The 19708-nt window shown below is 41.1% G+C and overlaps 1 protein-coding gene across 5 annotated transcripts in view; it reads left to right on the top strand.

Moving 5' to 3' along the window:
* The first annotated feature begins 6934 nt into the window (after positions 1 to 6934).
* ATP6V1H (ATPase, H+ transporting, lysosomal 50/57kDa, V1 subunit H) overlaps positions 6935 to 19708 on the top strand; it is a 125920-nt gene continuing 113146 nt past the window's right edge. For 2 of the 5 annotated variants that reach the window (XM_011937593.1, XM_011937595.1), the window contains exons 1-3: positions 6935 to 7210; positions 8512 to 8659; positions 17265 to 17367. In XM_011937593.1, coding sequence (XP_011792983.1) covers positions 8547 to 8659; positions 17265 to 17367 — 216 coding nt within the window. In that variant the 5' untranslated portion in view covers positions 6935 to 7210; positions 8512 to 8546. Of the gene's footprint in view, positions 7367 to 8511; positions 8660 to 10296; positions 10634 to 17264; positions 17368 to 19708 lie in introns of those variants that run through there. The other 3 variants (XM_011937597.1, XM_011937594.1, XM_011937596.1) reach the window with 3 other exon arrangements.

Here is a 19708-nt window from a genome sequence, read left to right on the forward strand (position 1 = left end):
GAAGTTGAAGGATCACACTTCCCAATTTTAAAACTTACTACAAAGCTACAGTAATTACCATTAACATTCTTCACAGAATTAGAAAAAACTATTTTAAAATTCATGTGGAACCAAAAAAGAACTTGTATAGCCAAGACGATCCTAAGCAAAAAGAACAAAGTTGGAGGCACCATGCTATCGGACTTCAAACTATACTACAAGGCTACAATAACCAAAACAAAATGGTACTGGTACAAAAACAGGCACATAGATCAGTGGAACAGAATAGAGAACTCAGAAATAAGACCACACACCTACAACTATCTGATCTGAAACAAACCTGAAAAAAAAACAAGCAACCGGGAAAGGATTCCCTATTTAATAAACGGTGTTGGGAAAACTGGCTAGCCATATGCAGAACATTGAAACTAGACCCCTTCCTTACACCTTATACACAAATTAACTCAAGATGGATTAAAGACTTAAATATAAAACCCGAAACTATAAAAACCCTAGAAGACTATCTAGGCAATATCACTCAGGACACAGGCACAGGTAAAGGTTTCATGACAAAATCGCCAAAAGCAATTGCAACAAAAGCAAAAATTGACAAATGGGATCTAATTAAATGAAAGAGCTTCTGCACAGCAAAAGAAATTATCATCAGAGTGAACAGGCAACCTACAGAGTGGGAGAAAATTTTTGCAATCTATCCATCTGACAAAGGGCTAATATCCAGAATCTACAAGAAACCTAAACAAAGTTACAAGAAAAAAAAAAAAACAACCCCATTAAAATGTGAGCAAAGGACATGAACAGACACTTTCAAAAGAAAACATTCATGCAGCCAACAAACATATGAAAAAAGCTCGACATCACTGACCATTAGAGAAATGCAAATCAGGCTGGGTGTGGTGGCTCAATGCCTGTAATCCCAGCACTTTGGGAGGCTGAGGCGGGTGAGGCCAGGAGATCAGGAGTTCAAGACCAGCCTGGCTAACATGGTGAAACACCATCTCTACCAAAAATACAAAAATTAGCTGGATGCGGTGGCATGTGCCTATAGTCTTAGCTACTCACGATACTGAGGCAGGAGAATCATTTGATTAGAGATCGCAGTGACCCAAGATTGCACCACTGCACTCCAGGCTAGGTGACAGAGCAAGACACTGTCTCAGGAAAAATAAAATAAAAAAAAAAGAGAGAGAAATGCAAATCAAAACCACAATGAGATACCATCTCTCACAAGTCAGAATGGCAATTTCTTAAAAAGCCAAGAAACAACAGACGCTGGTGAGGTTGTGGAGAAATAGGAATGCTTTTATACTGTCGGTGTGAATGTAAATTAGTTCAACCATTGTGGAAGACAGTGTGGCAATTCCTCAAAGATCTAGAACCAGAAATACCATTTGACCCAGGAATCCCATTACTGGGTATATACCCAAAGGAATATAAATCATTCTATTTCAAAGATATATGCACACGTATATTAATTGCAGCACTATTCACAATAGCAAAGACATGTAATCAACCCACATGCCCATCAGTGATAGGCTGGATAAAGAAAATGTGGTACATATACACCATGGAATAGTATGCAGCCATAAAAAGGAGTGAGATCATGTCCTTTGCAGGGATATGGATGGAGCTATAAGTCATTATCCTCAGCAAACTAATGCAGGAACAGAAAACCAAACACCACATGTTCTCTCTTATAGGTAGGAGCTTAACAATGAGAATATGTGGTCACAGTAAGGGGAACAACACACACTGGGGCCTGTCAGGGGTGGGGTTGCGGGAGGAAGAGCATTAGGAAAAATAGCTAATGTATGCTAGGCTTAATACCTAGGTGATGGGTTGATAGGTGCCGCAAACCACACGTTTACGTATGAAACAAACCTGCACATCCTAAACATGTATCTGAGAACCTAAAAATTAAAATAAAAAATTTTAAAAAGTGGCAGTAATTAAGATCGTGTGGTACTGGTATAAGGATAGGTATGTACATGTGTAGATCAATGGGACAGAATTGAAAGTCCAGAAATAAACTCATACATTTATGGTCAATTGAGTTTGGACAGGGTGCCAAGACAATTCAATGGGGAAAGAATTGTTTTTTCAGTAAATGGTGTGGGGACAACTGGTTATCCACATGCAGAAAAATTACATAGGACTTCTATTTCACACTCTTTACAAAAACTAATTCAGCATGAGTCATAGCTCTAAATGTAAGAGCCAAAACTATGAAACTCTGAGAAGAAAACATAAGGTTAAATCTTTGTGACCTTGGATTAGGCAAAGCCTTCTTAGATACAATATCAAAAGCACAATAGGTAAATTAGACTTAATCAAAATTAAAAACTTTTGTGTTTTAAAGTACGTCATGAAGAAAGTGAAAAAGCAACCCACAAAACGGGAGAATATTGCAGATCGTGTAAATAATAAGGGACTTGTAATTCAGAATATATACAGAGCTCTTATAATTCAAAAACAAAAAAAAATTAAAAATGAGTGAAGTATTTAAATAAACATTTCTCCCAAGAAGATGTACAAATTTCTAAATAAGCACATGAAAAGATGTTCAACATTATTAGACATTGGGAAAAGGAAGTCAAAATCACAGTGAGATACCTATTCATACCGAAATGGATTTACTTTAGCTAAAAAGACAGACAATGACAGTGTTGGTGAAGATGTGGAGAAATGTAGATCTTTCATTCATTACTGGGTTGAATGCAAGGCCTTGCAACCACTTTGGAAAACAGTTTGGCAGTTCCTCAAAATGTTAAACATAGAGTTACCATATAAGTCAGCAATTCTACTCCTAGGTATCTACTAAATAACAGAAATGAAACCTATGATCACACAAAGACTTACACACAAATGTCTAAAAAATTGAAACAATCTGCATGCCCAGTAACCGGTAAGCAGATAAACAAAATGTGGTACATCATACAATGGAATATCATTCAGCCGTAAAAAGGAATGAAGTATAGATACATGTTGCAACATAGATAAACCTTGAAAACTTTATGTTAAGTGAAAGAAGTCATCCACAAAAGACCACATATTGTATGATTACATTTATTAAAGAAATCTCCTGAATAGGCAAATCTTGAGATATAAAAAAAATTAGTATTTGCCTAGGGAAGGGGGTTTTTGGAGAGGAAGAGAGTGACTACTAATGGGTAAGAGGTTTCCTTCCAGAGTGACGAAAATGGGCTAAAATGGATTGTGGTGATATTTGTATAGTGCCGGGAATATACTAAAAACCATTGAATTGTACCTTTTAAATGGATGAGTTATATGGTATGTGAATTATATCTTAATAAAGCTGTTAAATTTTCTAAAAAGAAAGGCAACTTCTGCAAGTGACCAAATGTTTTAGAGTGGGGCAATAAATCTCATGCACTATTGGAGTTTCAGGAAGCAAGCTGCAGTATAGCTGTGTTTTCTGGTGCCAGGTATCTCGCAAGGCTGCAGTGAAGGTGTTGGCTGCTGACATTTCAAAGCTCAACTGGGCTCACTTTCAGGCTCACCCATGCAGTTGTCCATATTTGGTTCTTTGAAGCCTGTTGGACTAAGGGCTTCAATTTTTTACTAGTTGTTCACTGGGGGCTATTCTTAGTTTGGCCACATCAGCCTCTTTATGGTTAACAAACAGCACCTTGCTTCATCAGCGTGAGCAAGTAAGAAGAACCCAGGAGAATGCAAGCAAGGCAGCTTGCATTGTAACCTGATCTCAGAAGTGACATCCCTTTACTTTTGCCATTTTCTGGTCCTTATAGAAACATCAGTAGATCTAGCCCACACTCAAGAAGAGAGCATTCCACAAGGATATGAGTCACTGGGAGGTGGGGATCATTAAAAGCCATTTCAGAAGCTGTCTACCACATGGACCATATTTTTAAAATGTCAAATTGTGGGACGTTGTCCTTATGGGGCCAATGGTGCAATGCAATGAAATTAACTCACCTGGAAAATCTGAAGCTTGGTTGCCATGAGTATTCAGGACACTGGTATGGAGTGTAAGTGAAAACCTGCATGTTTGATGATAGATGCACTTCAGCAATACCAAAGCAATCAGAAGCTGTTAGGGCAGTTGGTGAGAGCACTTTGTGAAGAGGTCATGACGTCACTACTCAGTGTTACCATTAGGCCAAGCTAGGCCAGCTTCTTGCAAATGCCTGTTGTTCCCAAGGGGACTGTGTGAAAGAATGGAAAACTATTCTTCCATTAAACTAATAATTTATTCAGTCACCTATAAAAACTTCTCAAAGTCCTTGTGTAACTGAAGGTAGGCTGGTAGCATAATCTGCACTTGGGGGCGGTAAGTTTTCATGACAAATATTTTAGAATAGGATTTTCTTTGACTAGAACTCTTCTATTTCTGTGGGAAAATATAAGTTCAATTCATACTTGGAAAGAAAAGATTGGAAATAATGGTGTTTATAGCATTCCATATATTTCAGACTGAAGAAATTCCTTTGAAATGTCATACATTGTCTACCTTCTGATGACTTCTAAGTGGTAGATCTTCCCCAAACATATAATTGTATTCCAGTGAAAAATTAAACATTAACTTAATAAATTTATTATTATTTTCTCCTGTCCATATAGATTTATCTAACTTCCCCTTATGTCATTTCTGAATAACAAATCTGAAGCTCAATTTTAAAGAAATTACAAAGTAGCTCAAAGGTTATCTTTCTTATGTCATAATACAGCAGTCCTCAACCCTTTTGGTACCAGGGGCCAGTTTCAAGGAAAACAATTTTTCCACAGGCAGGGTGGGAGGTGATGCAGCTGGTTTCAGGATGACACTGTTCCATCTCAGCTCATCAGGCATTAGATTCTCATACGGAGTGTGCAACCTAGATCCCTTACAATGTGCAGTTCACAACAGGGTTCATGCTCCTATGAGAATCTAATACTGCTGCTGATCTGACAGGAGACTTGCCTGCCGCTCATCTCCTGCTATGCAGCTGGGTTCCTAATAGGCCATGGACCCCACCAGTCTGTGGCCCAGGGGTTAGGGACCCCGGTATGATACATAATTAGGTAACTGAGATCACTGCTATGGTCTGAATGTTTGTGTCTTCCCAAAATTCCTATGTTGAAATCTTAACTCCCAAGTGATGCTATTAGAAGGTGGGACCTTTGGGAAATGATCAGGTCATGAGGGTGGAGCTGTCATGAATGAAATTGATGTCCTTATGAAAGAGACCCCAGAGAGCTCTCTCACCTTCTCTCCACCAAGTGAAGCTACAATGAGAAGTTAGCAGTCTGCAACCTGGGACGATCCTCACCAGAACCTCACCATGCTAGCACCCCAATTCTGAACTTTCAGCCTCCAGAATTGAGAAAATGAATTTCTGTTGTTTATAAGCCACCCAGTCTACAGTACTTTGTTACAGGAGCCTGAATGGACCAAGAAAAATCTCCAATAGAAGTGTTACAGAAATAATGTTAAGAGAGATAATGCCTGGAGTACCTGCCTCTTATCTTCTCCCTATTCCAGGCAAATTGCCTGGTAATGTTGTGATGCTCAGAGAATGCCAGCCCAGGTGACCTGTGAAGCAGTCCCCTCTGCTCACTGCACTGTTCCTGATTTTGTTCCATATCTTTGTGCCTCCCAGAAAAGAGAGCCTCCTGAAATCTGACGAGACTCGCTGCATCATGCCTGTCTGTGGCTGCCGTGATACAGAAAGGAAATGCGAAGATCAGGCCTCATCGCCAGCTTTGCTCAGTTACACAGAAAACATGCTGTTTCAGCTTTTGGGAGTTCATTAGTACACGATCGGTTTCTTTTTCTCTTTTATGAAAGTTTCCCCCCTCAGATTTGCTTTCAAAACAACACTCAGACTTTGACTTCTGGCTAAGACGGAATGACTGACCTAGTACAATCTTTGACACTGTTATTATATATCTTTATTCATAATCAATGCATGACTTTGATTAGTCTGACTTTAATTTTACTAGTAAAAATGTGTTGGTTATAAATCCCTTTCAATGAATTTTTTTTTTTTTTTTGAGACGGAGTTTTGCTTTTTCTGCCCAGGCTGGAGTGCAATGGCGCGATCTCGGCCCACTGCAACCTCTGCCTCCTGGGTTCAAGCGATTCTCCTACCTCAGCCTCCCAAGTAGCTGGGATTACAGGCATGCACCACCACACCCGGCTAATTTTTTGTATTTTTAGTAGAGATGGGGTTTCACCATGTTGGTCAGCTGGTCTCGCTTCAGCCTCCCAAAGTGCTGGGATCACAGGCATGAGCCACCGCACCCAGCCCCTTTCAATGTTTTTTAAGGAAAACATGCTATCATATACACCTCACCTCCAGGGCAGTACATTCTTACTTTAAGGCAAAGGTAGTTGGTGAGGCCTGGACTAGGGGAAAATTTGGGCTCCAGATGTGACTGCTGGATAAAATACCGGACGTCCTGTAAATGTGAATTTTAGATATACAACGAATAACTTTTTAGTATAAAAGTAAATACTGCAATGGAATTTATTATTTGCTAAATGTGCAACCCTAGGTTAAGTGAGCTTTTCTGACCCACTTCTCACCCCCGTTTTCTATTTAAAATCAGAAAAAGAACGCCTGCTTCATGGAGCTGTTAAATCCAAATGGAAATTAATTTGAAAGCGCGAAATCAAACTTTTCAAAAGAATGACGGTTAAAATAAGAGAGTTTTGGCTTCTGCTAGCTGCTTCCGGACGGAAGTCCTCGGCCTCCGCTAGGCGAGGCGCTGGGTCTGGAGTCGGCGGGTCTTAGCGTGCCCGCCACGCTCGCCGCCTCCCACCTGCCCTGGCTGGCTGGGGCCCGAGCCTTGCGTCGCTCCCGGATCCAAGTCACGGACTACCGCGCTTCAGTTGCCCGCACCGAACAAGCATCGCCGCAGCCGCCCGCCCCTCCTCCGGCTGCTTTGGACTCTCCCAACTTCCGCCTTCCGCAGCAGTCACCTGCCTCCGATCACGTGACCGGCGCCTCTGTCATTCTACTGCGGCCGCGCCGGCTTCCTTCTACCTGTGCGGTCCTCAACCTCTCCTTGGTGCGGAAATCGCTTCACTTTCGCTCCGGTGTCTCCCGCCGCTGCTCAGACCTCCGGACCTGACAGGAGACGCCGACTTGGCTCTGACTCGGCGCCTCAGCCCGGCTGTGGCTCCGGCGCCCCTGACCACCCTTCGTGACAGCTTTGGGTGCATTGTGGGGTCCCGAGAATTCGCGAGGTAAGGACTCCCTCGGTTGTTTGGTCTCAGGCTCCAGACCAGGTCAGGCGACTCTTGCAGTTTCTCCAGCTTGCCTGGTGCTGCTGTTTTCTCGACGCTTAGTCCTCTCCTTCGGCTCCCGGTTGCCAGATTGCTTTTCTTCCAGGCCTCAACCAGGTTTATTAAACGAAATTCTGGAGCCTTTCTCGCAGAGGGAAGAAACGTGAGCAGCGGACCGGAGAGTGGAGGGGGAGGGGTAAAAATTATACCTTCTCCAGGACTGGGCCACGGCCCTGGCTCGCTGGGGGTGCAAGTAGTTCAGGGACTTAGGTAATTGTCCAGAGACACCTTGAGCTACCCCAGGACAGGCTGCTGGGCCTGAGCCTCCTTGGCTGCAGAGTTCTAGCCTGACCCGGTTGAAGCCTGTTTTTTTCCTGGGCCCTGTGGTTCCGCACTGCCCAGGGTTGTTTATGCAGCAAATCTTCAGATACAGAGATTAAGTTCTAAATTGATTAAGATCATTGGGAACCCGGAATAGAATTTTGGATTTTAACTTCTTTGTGGCCATGGCCATGAATTTATATTTTGCAGGTGGCAACCTATATTTTGCGTTGTGTTAAAATCAGTCGTTTGTATCTGGAAGTTTAGGAGTGAGAATTACATAGAATTTGATTACTGTAGGTTCTTGCGTCCGGCCAGACCTCCATTGTTGGCTTACCTAAATTGTAATAGGTATTTGTTCTAAAAATTTCTCTCTGAATTTTGATTTTGTAAATACTATGAATTTTATTTGAAAAGGAAAACACTGTCTTCTAAGAAGTTACGTTCCCACCTTGTATATTTTAATTTGAGAAATTTTCGAAAGAATTCAGAATTTTTAATGTGTCACTTCAAAATGATGCTTAGTAAATGTTTATAAGGTAACTAGCCTTATCTGTACTATTCGTATTTTTATTGTTTCTCTATGAGAAAAGTTAACCACAATTGTATAAATTTACAGCTTTTCCCATATTTATACCTATTCTATTTAATCATGATTTCTGATTTCGGTATATTAAGTGATTACTTTAAATATCTTACTGCAATGTTAGTGCCAATAATGAAAACATTTTTTTCTAGAAAAGCAAAAGCTAAAGAACTCCTTCATGGAGCAGTGGACAAGATTTGAAATATAATGATACTTTCAGACTTAGGACATTTAATATTTTGAGTTAAATGCCTGGGGAGATTAAAGTGATCATGATATTCATAGTCACAATAATAATAGTTGTAAGAAAAAGAAACACCTAGTATTCTGATTTTACCTTGCATCTAAATTGAAGATTTGTTGAAAGACATTCAAGATCACGAAGTTTAGATGACCAAAATGGATATCAGAGGTGCTGTGGATGCTGCTGTCCCAACCAACATTATTGCTGCCAAGGCTGCAGAAGTTCGTGCAAACAAAGTGAACTGGCAATCCTATCTTCAGTAAGTACCAATTTGCTGTGAATCATGGACAGTCATATGCTTTTGTATCAGACTTTTTCATGGTCATGCTTCTATGAGAGAAATACCGGGAAAATACTGATGAATATGGAAGAAACACTTCCTCCTCAGAATAATTAGCTGTCTTGGGGAGTTAAATGTAGTGGGATGGAAACAGCCTGGTGCCCTTGTGGGGAAGCAGAGCTGCTCATAGTGCTTTTGACCTTCTCTGGCTGCCTGGGGAAGTACTTTTTGAATGAGTGGGAAACATAGGAGGAATGTCCTTGGGCTGTGGGAGGAGGAAGGAGATAAGGGGCAAAACCTGCTAGACTGGTCTTATATGCCCTGGCAATCAGCATGGGGGCAGGTGGCCTTGTTAGAGTGATGTATACAACTAGTAAGAAGCATACATATTTGAGTTGAGAGACCTAGGTTTGAGTTTTGGTTCTTGCTATTAGTTTGGTGTTCTTAAGCAAATCACTACTCTGAGGCCAATAAAGTAAAATGTGAAATGGGGAGACATACCCCATAGGCTTGTTGCTGAAATAATGTATTTAAAGTATTAGCACATTAGAATGCAAGCATTAGTATTGCTTGTTGAATACAATATGTTGAATACAATAAGTTTTAGTTCTCCCTTCTTTCTTTCGTGTATTAATATTTAATGTGCTGGTGTTTCAGTAGTTTGTATTTATCTGTAAAGTGAGCATTCATGTATTCTTGATCATATTTTATTGACTTCATATTTATTTTGGCATATTTATAACTGAGTTACCAAGGAATTGAGTTCAGATTTGCATATGCATTTTGAAAAACAAATTGAGGAATCTGTAGTTTTATATTAGTGTTAATTTTATATTAGTATTAATAGTTTGTATTGTTGTAGGAGGGATATATAATGTACAAAAATGATCCTTAAATTTCTGTTAATTTAATCACTTATCAAACATTTATTGATTACCTACCAAGTTTGAGGCATTTTTCCAGACTTTGAGGCTACAAAAGTTCTGTATAGAGTACTATCCCTAGAGGAACTAAAGCTCTAGTAGGGAAGTCAGAGATATTAATGGATCATTTTAATTCAGTATTTTTTGTGTGTGTTTGAGATGGAGTCTCGCTCTGTTGCCCAGGCTGGAGTGCAATGGGGCGGTCTTGGCTCACTGCATCCTCCGCCTCCTGGATTCAAGTGATTCTCCTTCCTCAGTCTCCCGAGTAGCTGGGATTACAGGCACCGGACACCTCGCTTGCCTAATTGTTTTGTATTTTTAGTAGAGACGGGGTTTCACCATGTTGGCCAGGCTGGTCTCGAACTCCTGACCTCGTGATCTGCCCTACCTTGGTCTCCCAAAGTGCTGGGATTACACGCATGAGCCACCGCGCCCGGCCCTAATTCAGTATGTTAACTGCGGTAATAGAAAGATGCACAGGGATTGGCAAGTGCACATAAAAAAGACAACTAATTCTACCCCCTGGAAATTCTCCTGAAGGGGCTGGTCCCTGAACTGAGTGTTTGAGGATGACGAATATGTAGCCATGTGGCAAGTAGGAGCAGCCTTGGGAATAGAACAGATACTGTGAGCAAAGGCAGGGAAGCAAAAACAGCACACTGGGTGGGAGTCATACACGTTTTGGAGGCAAGCAATGCAGAGAGCTGAGGCTAGAGAGGCAGCCAGCGGCCGATCATGAAGGTGCTGTGTGTGGGTGTGTGGTTGGAAGGAGTTTGGACTTGATCCTGTCAGTCAGTGCTTTTCAAGCTGATTTTTCAGCTGTGAAACCCATGACTGATGTGAAGTCAGCATGTAAAACAGATGAAAATGATAGAATGCAGGTAGGAGTGTGTGTCCCAGAGCTCTCTTTTTGAGACAATTCACCATTTTCCAAGGAGCTGTAGGTGTTGGAAACCAATGAATCTTGTAGCTGGGAGTTAGAAGATCATATCTGCCTCTTGATTGAATTGTTCTACCAGCAGCATAAAAGGTGAGTTGAGTTTGTAGGTGATAAGCCTAGAGGTAGAGAGAAGCTATAGCAGTAATTAAGGTATTGGAATAGGCAGAATTGGATAGATTTGAGAGTCTTAGTGATTGATTTGACGTGTGGGGGTGAAAGAGAAGTCTCGGATGACTTCTGGATTCCTACTTTAAGGAACTGGGTTATTGTGGGGCCACTGACTGAAGGACAGGAGGAGGGAGACTTGCTGATGTTTTCTCTGTTCATCACCGTCTGTGTAATTGTTTAAATTCCCTGTGAAATTAGGATTCTGAGCTCTGTTTCTTAATTTATTTAGTCCAGAGTGCATTTAGACTAGAGGACAGGGAGTTTTATGTTTATAAAGTCTGGATCTGTTTATAGCCTACATACATTGTTGATCATAAAGCACTGATGGACTGGCCAGAGCTCCCCCTAACATTGCTGTTTGGAATGTTTTTAGTTACATGGAGTTTTTAAAATTGGTTTATTTCTGTTCGTCATTACCCACGGTCTATGACTTATGTTGTATTTTCCCGTTTTCCTATATATCCGTCTTTTGTTCTGTTGTCCATCTCACAAATTTCTTTTGTAAAACCCCTCCACTCTGTAGGTCTGTGGGCAAGTGTTCACCAAATGGTAACTGTGGGCCTGTTGAGCCTGTTGACGTGTGGGCACTAGTGGGTGTGAAATGTGTCTCTCGTAAAAGAGCTTACAGATTGTTGGGGGCTGGAACCAACACAGGGAGAATCAGTGAATCTTCTATCACAGTCTATGCTGAGATAATAAGACCTGTGGAAGCATCCCCCAGTGTCAAGAGCCCAATATGCTTTTGTCCTTCACAAATTAATGTATTATTACGAAAATACAATATTTGAAACATGCACTTATATTTGATTAAGCTTTTTCTTAATAAATAGACGGTACATAAATGAATGGATATGGCTGTGTTCTAGTCAAACTGGAATCTGGTAAAACTATACCTTGAGGATACAAGAATTATAAAATACTATCCTTGCTCATGAGTTTAGATCTCATGAGGAAGCAGACTTTTACCACATTAAATAACAAATTGTGCTAAATGTTAAGATAGAGAAATATATAAAGTATATCTATTTACAACAAAAGGAGATACACAACAAAAAGTGGGAGCAAATAAATGCTGGGAGTATTAGGAGAGTTTTCTCAGAATGCATAAAGATGCTCACAGGAGGCCAGGCACAGTGGCTGACACCTGTAATCCCAGCCCTTTGGGGGGCCAAGGTGGGTGGATCATCTGAGGTCAGGAGTTTGAGACCAGCCTGGCCAACATAGTGAAACCTTGTCTCTACTAAAAATACAAAAAAGTTAGCCGGGTGTGGTGGCAGGTGCCTGTAATCCCAGCTGCTTGGGAGGCTGAGGCAGGAGAATTGCTTGAACCCAGGAGGCAGAGGTTGCAGTGAGCCGAGGTCACACCACTGCACTCTAGCCTGGGCAACAGAGCAAGACTCTGACTCAAAAAAAAAGAAAAAAAGACAGTAACAGGAGTTGTCCAGGCCGAGGAAAGCTGGAGTTATCCAGGAAGGGAGGTCCAGGCAGGGAGCTGAGGCCTGGGAAGACATGCAGTGCTTGGGAGCTTCAGGTCGTTCAGTGTGGCTCTCTCCAGGCTTCTTTATTTACCAGCTTTGGAGGCCAGAAACCTTGGGGCCGTCCTTATTTCTTCCCTTTTGCTCACAGTCCATGTCCAGCCCATCAACACATTCTTCCAGCTCTATGTCCAAAAGATGCCTCGAATCTGAGTGCACCCCTCTGTCTGCAGCTCCTGCCTTGTGCCTGTTGTGTTCCCCTCGCATGTGCTCTGTTGTTATTGCCTGTTGCCTGCTGTCTCTCTCTGCTATCCTTGCTGCCTCAGTAGGAGCAATTCTTCACAGAATTGCAAGAGTGATTTCAAAAAAATACAGGTCTGATTGTGCCGCCTCACTCACAGCGCTCTAGCTCCCGCCTTCTTGATCTTTCTCACATAGCAAACTTCAGCTCCTTGGACCTGTGTGTCTGTCTCTCCGGAAGTTCCACCCTTAGATTCTTTGGCCTCTTGACTCACTTCATTCGTGTGGCTGCATAGGCGATCTCACAAGCCCCCTACCTGAACTTGTTTTTTTTTTTCATAGCATTTACAGCCTCAGCATTATAATGTGTGTGTATGTTTTCAAGATTATTTGTTTTTGTATTTGCGTATTTTCTGTTTTCCTCACTGGAGTGCAGGCTCAGAAGAGGGGTCTCTAATTTATTGCTGTGTCAACTGTTCTTAAAGGTGCCTGGCACGTAGCAGGCTGCCAGTTAATATTAGTTGACTAAATTATGAATGGAGTATTGTGCTTATCAGGAATTGGTGGAGATGAGTATTTGGAAAAGGAAGTAATATGCTTGCTCATTAACATCCTATTTAACATTATTTTCATAGAAATACAGTGACATAGTTTTTCTATCCTATTCTCTCTTTTTTTTTTTGAGATGGAGTTTCACTCTTGTCGCCCAGGCTGGAGTGTAATGACACGTTCTCAGCTAACTGCAACCTCCGCCTCTCGGGTTCAAGTAATTCTCTTGCCTCAGCCTCCTGAGTAGCTGGGATTACAGGCACCTGCCACCACACCCGGCTAATTTTTGTATTTTTAGTAGAGACAGAGTTTCACCATGTTGGCCAGGCTGATCTCGAACTCCTGACCTCAGGTGATCCACCCGGCTCGGTCTCCCAAAGTGCTGGATTACAGGCGTGAGCCACCATGCTGGCTTCTATCTTACTCTCTTTTAAAGATGAGTAGATAACTGTTCAGATAGGTTAAGTAACATGTGCATGATTATATAGGTTTTAATTAGTCAATTGATTTTAAATATTTTTACTGAATGCCTCTGCCTAAGTGCTAGGTAGAACTCACAGTCCGAAGGGAATAATATGACCCCATATATACTTGAGAAGGCCGCCTGGTAGTAGGTAAGAAGATAGTTTTGAAGAAGGTTGGATTGGAATCAGGGAAATCCACTGGTGGAAGGTTGTCCTAGTGCTGAGCTACTCCAGAGGCAGGGAAGCAGAGAGGAGAGTAGTTTTAAGGGGAAGATTATTAGATCTGGTGCCTGATTAGCTGTGGGTCATTATAGAAGACACCAGAGCCCTGAACCTGCTGGATTATGGAAATGTCAAAGGAAGACCCAGAGAGAAAATAAATAAAACAAGGAAAGAAAAAGGTTAGCGAGTGGCTTGACAAATAAGAAACAGTTATTTAAATGCAAAATTATAAGGTTACCAAATGTAACCTTCATGGTATACCTTCTTCATGGTAGAAAAACCACCACCTTTTGACATGATTTTCTTCACAGAGGTTGTGACATCCCTTTACATATCAGCATAGCAAAATTTAGGGGTAAAATTGCTTTCATCTAGGGAGTTCAGAGTTATGGGTATGCTCAACATTTCGTTTATTTTGGGGCCAGATCTAGACTGGATGACCTTGTTATCTTAGCCTGCACCCAGGGTGCAGAGTGCTTTTTTTCCTGACTGGTATGTGAAGTGCTTAGCCAGAATGGCAAGTGGGCAAAATGTCTGTTTTTGCTTCCAACTTCTAGCCTTTGGGATTAACAATCTCAGTTCTGTGCCTGTAGGGTCTGGAGTGCCTCTGCCATCTGTGGGAGGAGATGAGTGGGGACTGGGGAAGATCGTGTCAGAGTTCAGTGCAGGAGGTGGAGTGAGAAATGAAGAGAGCCTTTCATAGTAGCTGAGGCACAGGAGGCAGTGAAGATGAGTGACTTCAGTGGGATGCGAAGAATCTGGAAGCTAAGGAACAGAGTGTCAAGACGTAGTCATAGTATCACCTGCCTCAGAGAGATCTAGAAAGACAAAATTCTCCTTTGGGTTGGTAATTAAGAAATTGTTGAAAAAAATAAATGCTTGAGAATAGTTTAAAAATGTTAAAAAATGAGCATGTGTGAAAACAAAGTTACAGTGCTTAAAACAGTGTGAAACTGATATAAGAAGACAGAACAGTGAAGTACAAAGTCCAGAAGCAAATTTGAACTATACAAAACAATTTGGCATATAGCAGTGGTGTGTACAAAACCCAGAAGGGACACTGATAGATTTTTGAATGTGTAATAATCAAGGTCTTCTTTGGAAGAGGGTGGGATTAAGGGTAGAAGTAGCAGGACGTATGCAAGTTCAGGTCCCTTCTCTTGGGGAGGGAACAGTTCTGAGTGCCTCACCTTACCAGGCTCTCCTGTGGGCTCAGGAAAAGCTATCCTGGGTTCTTTGCTTGAATCCTGCTGTTTTTTTGCTTTAGTGTCCTGTGCCCTTCTTGCTTTCCCTGGCCTCTCCTGGGGGCTCTTCTTTCATAAGTCACTTGTACGTGAATCTCAGGGCTCAGCTCTGGGAGCCTGACCCAAGGCAGCTCTGGAAGTGGGCCATCCTTCTATAACTATGCTTTTTTTTTTTTTTTTTTGAGACAGGCTCTCAAAAAAACACCCAAACTGGAGTGCAGTGACATAATTTCAGCTCACTGCAACTTCTGCTTTCTGGGCTCAAGTGATCCTCCTTCCTCAGCCTCCTGAGTAGCTGGGACTACAGGAGTGTGCCACCACACCCAACTTATTTTGTTATTTTATTTTTTGTAGAGATGAGGATCTCACTGTTTTGCCCAGGCTTGTCTTAAACTCCTGTGCTCAAGGGATCCCCCCATCTTGGCCTCTCAAAGTGCTGGGATTACAGACATGAGCCACTGCACCCAGCCTAACTGTGCGTAGTGGGAACCTGCTTTACATTCAGTGTTTCTCCGAATGGGTTTTGTAGAACACCAGTCCCTCAAAATATTTGGGGTAAGGAGAGGAGGGACAGTTTTTTTTTTTTTTTTTTTGTATTTTTAGTAGAGACGGGGTTTCACCGTGTTAGCCAGGATGGTCTCGATCTGCTGACCTCGTGATCCGCCCGTCTCGGCCTCCCAAAGTGCTGGGATTACAGGCTTGAGCCACCGCGCCCGGCCGAGGGACAGTTTTTTAAATTACTGAGTTAAAAACTATATTGGGGCTGGGTGCGGTGGCTCACACCTGCATTCCCAGCACTTTGGAAGACTGAGGCGGGTGGATCACAAGATCAGGAGTTTGAGAGCAGCCAGGCCAATATGGTGAAACCCCGTTTCTGCTAAAAATACAAAAATTAGCTGGGCTTGGTGGCATGAGCCTGTAGTCCCAACCACTCGGGAGGCTGAGGCAGGAGAATGGCTTGAACCCAGGAGGCGGAGGTTGCAGTGAGCTGAGATCGCGCCACTGTACTCCAGCCTGACAACAGAGTGAGACTCCGTCTCAAAAACAAACAAACAAACAAAAAACCAAAGAAACTATATTGGTGTTGTTTCAACAGGAAAATATATTACAAAATTTTTTAATTTTACATTTGCTTTTACCCATGTTCTAATATACAGCAAGTGCTTTTTCTTATATTTTTTCATTTAATCTGCATAACCACCTAGTGGACTAGGGCAGGTAGTTTCATAGTTGCTGTTTTACTGGTGTGAATAGTGGTCAGATGAATAGTGACTTGCTAAGCTTTCACACCTGGAACTGGAGCTCTTCCCCATATTGACTCAAATGCTGTGCTTTTCCTACCACACTGATGGCTTAAAGGAGTTGACATGAATGAATCCTGCAGTGCCCAGAGTCTTACGGGGGGCTAGCAAGGCTCTTCTGCTGACACAGCTTTTAGACAAGGAAGGGTTTGTATTTAGAGATTAGGATGGGGGTTTGCCTATGGTATGTTTGAGTCCCTGAGGAGTGGAGAAGTTGGGAAGGTTGAGCTGTGTTTTCCTACTACAGCACCATCACCACTGGGGAAGATGACAGCGGGATATCATCTTCACTGGGGATGACAGGAAGATGATGCTGAATTTGAAAATGGTAAGACTATCTCTGGAGGTAGAAGACAGTGGAGATGATTGGGAGGGAGGGAAGATGGGAATCTTGGTTGAATCTCTCATAGGAAGGAGTTTGGAAATCAAAAGCAAGAGTTCAGTGATTGAGTGCTGGGGAGGAGCCTTGAAGGGTGAAGAGCCAGTGATGAAGCGACCCCTGGAAGAGATGGAGGAAAATAGGAGAGTGTGGGGTCAGGATGGAGAGTTATTTTCCAGAGAGGAGGAAAATCAGTTTGTTTGTTTTTTTTCCATCTGGAGGGAAAGAATATACTCGAGAGAAATGGCCATAGAAATTCATATAAAGTGGCTTTGAACTTGATAAATTAGATAGCCATGTGAGTTGTTTGGCTTGAGAGGGGGAATAAGGGTGAGACACTGGGTAATGCTGAGAGGTGACATTTTACTGAGTGCCTACTATTTGCCACATGCTACTAACCACCTTATGTGAATATAATTTTATCCTCAATACAGCCCCATAGAGGCAATGTGATTATTGTTCGCATTTTGCAGATAAATTAACTCAGATTCCAGAGAGTTCACACTGTCTTATTTGTGGTAAAACTAAGCGTTGAATCCAGGTCTGTCTGATGCCAGGGCCGTTGCGTCAGCCCTTGTGGTTTGCTGCCAAGGAGAGAAGAGAAAGACTGAAAATTCCTCTATCACTTGCTTACATATTCAACTCTTACTGAACAAAACATCTTATTCTTACTTTCTAGGGGACAGATGATTTCTGCTGAAGATTGTGAGTTTATTCAGAGGTTTGAAATGAAACGAAGCCCTGAAGAGAAGCAAGAGATGCTTCAAACTGAAGGCAGCCAGGTGATCGATAAACATTATCTAATGAACACTTCCTCGTGTCATCCAAAAGTTTTGAAAAATCTTAGTGATTATAAGTGACTTCCAGTTTTTTTGTTATTTTGGAAAAAATGTCATATTGAGTATGTTTACCTTCATCCTTTTCTGTATTTCTGAATATTTTGTTAGAATATACACGTAGAAGACAAATTTCTGGAAAAGAAATTACTGTTTCAGAGTATATTAAGTTTTAAAGGTTGCTTAACTTTTTTTAGAGAATTTTTTCCACTTGGTATTCTTACTAGTAATGTTTGAAGTACCTAATATAATTGAAAATCTTTGGATTTGCTAAGTTAAAAGGGATATCACTTTGATGACATGGGATTACATTATTTTCCTGTTGATTTATTAAGTATTTTTATGTCCTTTGAAAATTTTTTTGGGTGGGCATTCTTTTTATTTTAATCTATAAGGTTTTGTTACTTTTTGATAAACAGTCTTTTCACATCAAAATCTATTACTGTTTGCCACATTTATAGCAAACATAGTTCCTTTTTTACTATGTATCTTTGAAGTGTTGTGGAGTTTTTTTTATACAGTAGTTTAAAATGTTTAGTTACATATGTTGATGTTTTACCTTCTTTCATGGTAAGTTTATTGTAGAAAAATAAAATACTATTAAGCAAAATAAAAAAGTTATTCTACCTAATATTGCTCTGTTCAAGGTGGCTTGTTAACATTTAGTGTATACCTCTCTAAATGTTTCTCTGTGTGTAAAATAACTTACACACTTATTTCTATAAATGTGAACTTTTTACAAAAAGGGGTGATATGTGCATATCTTTGTTCTTTTCATTTGACTATATATTCTTCCCTCCCCTACCATGCCTGTAAAGATATTTCTGTGGTATTTAAAATAATTAATTTATTATTATTTCCCATTTATGGAAAGTTCCATTGTGTAATTTTCCATTTAATGGATGAACCATAGTGATCTAAACTAATTCTATACTGTTGTATATTTTGGCTACTTCCTTTTTTTTTCTGTTTTGAGATGAATAGTTAGTAATCTCTTTGTAATTAATTTGAGAAGTGCAATTATCTGTCTGGGTGCAGTGGCTCACACCTGTAATCCCAGCACTTTGGGAGACTGAAGCGGGCAGATCACTTGAGGTCAGGAGTTCGAGAACAGCCTGGCCAACATGGTAAAACTTCGTCTCTACTAAAAATACAGAAACAAAAAAAAAAGGTGTAATTATTGATTAAGGTATTTGAGCATGTGAGAGTTTTGATATAATGAAAATGCCCTCTTGATAGATTGTACCAGTTTGCAGATCCTGCCAGCAGTATGTGAGAGGGCCCATTCCCCTGCTCCAGCACCCACTCTGGGTCTAGCCATTCATCTTTTGGTCATTTTGATAGGTGAAAGGTATTATCTTAATGTAATAGTGTTACACATTTTCAGATGGTTTTTGGCACCTTTTGTATCCATATCGATTGCTTCTGTACTGTCATGCACTGACCACATAACGATGTTTTAGATGTCTTGGTAAGTGTCAGACTGTGTATGCAACAGTGATCTTGTAAGATTATACTACCGTGTTTTTACTGCACGTTTTCGATGTTTAACTATGTTTAGACACAAGAATACTTACCATTGTGTTATAGTTGTCTATAGTATTCGGTATAGTTACATGCTGTACAGGTGTGGAGCCATAGGTTCTACCATATAGCCTAGGTATGTAGTAGACACTACCATCTGGGTTTGTGTAAGTACACTCTAGGATGTTCGCACAACAAGGAAATTGCCTCATGATGAATTTCTCAGAACTTTCCCCATTGTTAAGCGACACATGGCTGTATGTTTTTTATTTACTTTTCTATGGAAGTGTTTATAAATCTTACTGATTTGTCAGATTCCTTTATGTTTTAAGTGTACCAGCTTTGTGCATGCCATATTTCCTCAGCTTGTTTGTTGAATTTTTAACTTGGTTTATGGGGCTCTTTGCCATATTGAAGTTTACGTTGTACAATGAAATCTAGTTCTTCCTTTCCTTTGTGATTTCTGCTCTTGGTGTCATCCTTTGAAAAAGCTTCCCTACCCCAACCGCTTGTGTAATGGAACATGCAGCTCATTCACTGTTTGTTCAGCACATGCACACTGAGTCCCTGCCATGTGCCTGGTGAGACTAGGGATGTGTGTTCATAAGACAAGACTTTTCCCTTAAGGAGTTAGGAGTTAAAACAGCCCTGTCTTTTTTTTTTTTTTTCTCGTTTTTTTTTTTTAAACTTGTTTCTTAGTATGTGTACAAAAACAGTTCTTTCTTAATAGCAGTGTCTGGTGTAATGGGCCTTTTATGGGGCA

Source organism: Colobus angolensis, unplaced genomic scaffold, assembly GCF_000951035.1.
Source record: "Colobus angolensis palliatus isolate OR3802 unplaced genomic scaffold, Cang.pa_1.0 Scaffold166, whole genome shotgun sequence".
NCBI classification, from domain to species: Eukaryota; Metazoa; Chordata; class Mammalia; order Primates; family Cercopithecidae; genus Colobus; species Colobus angolensis.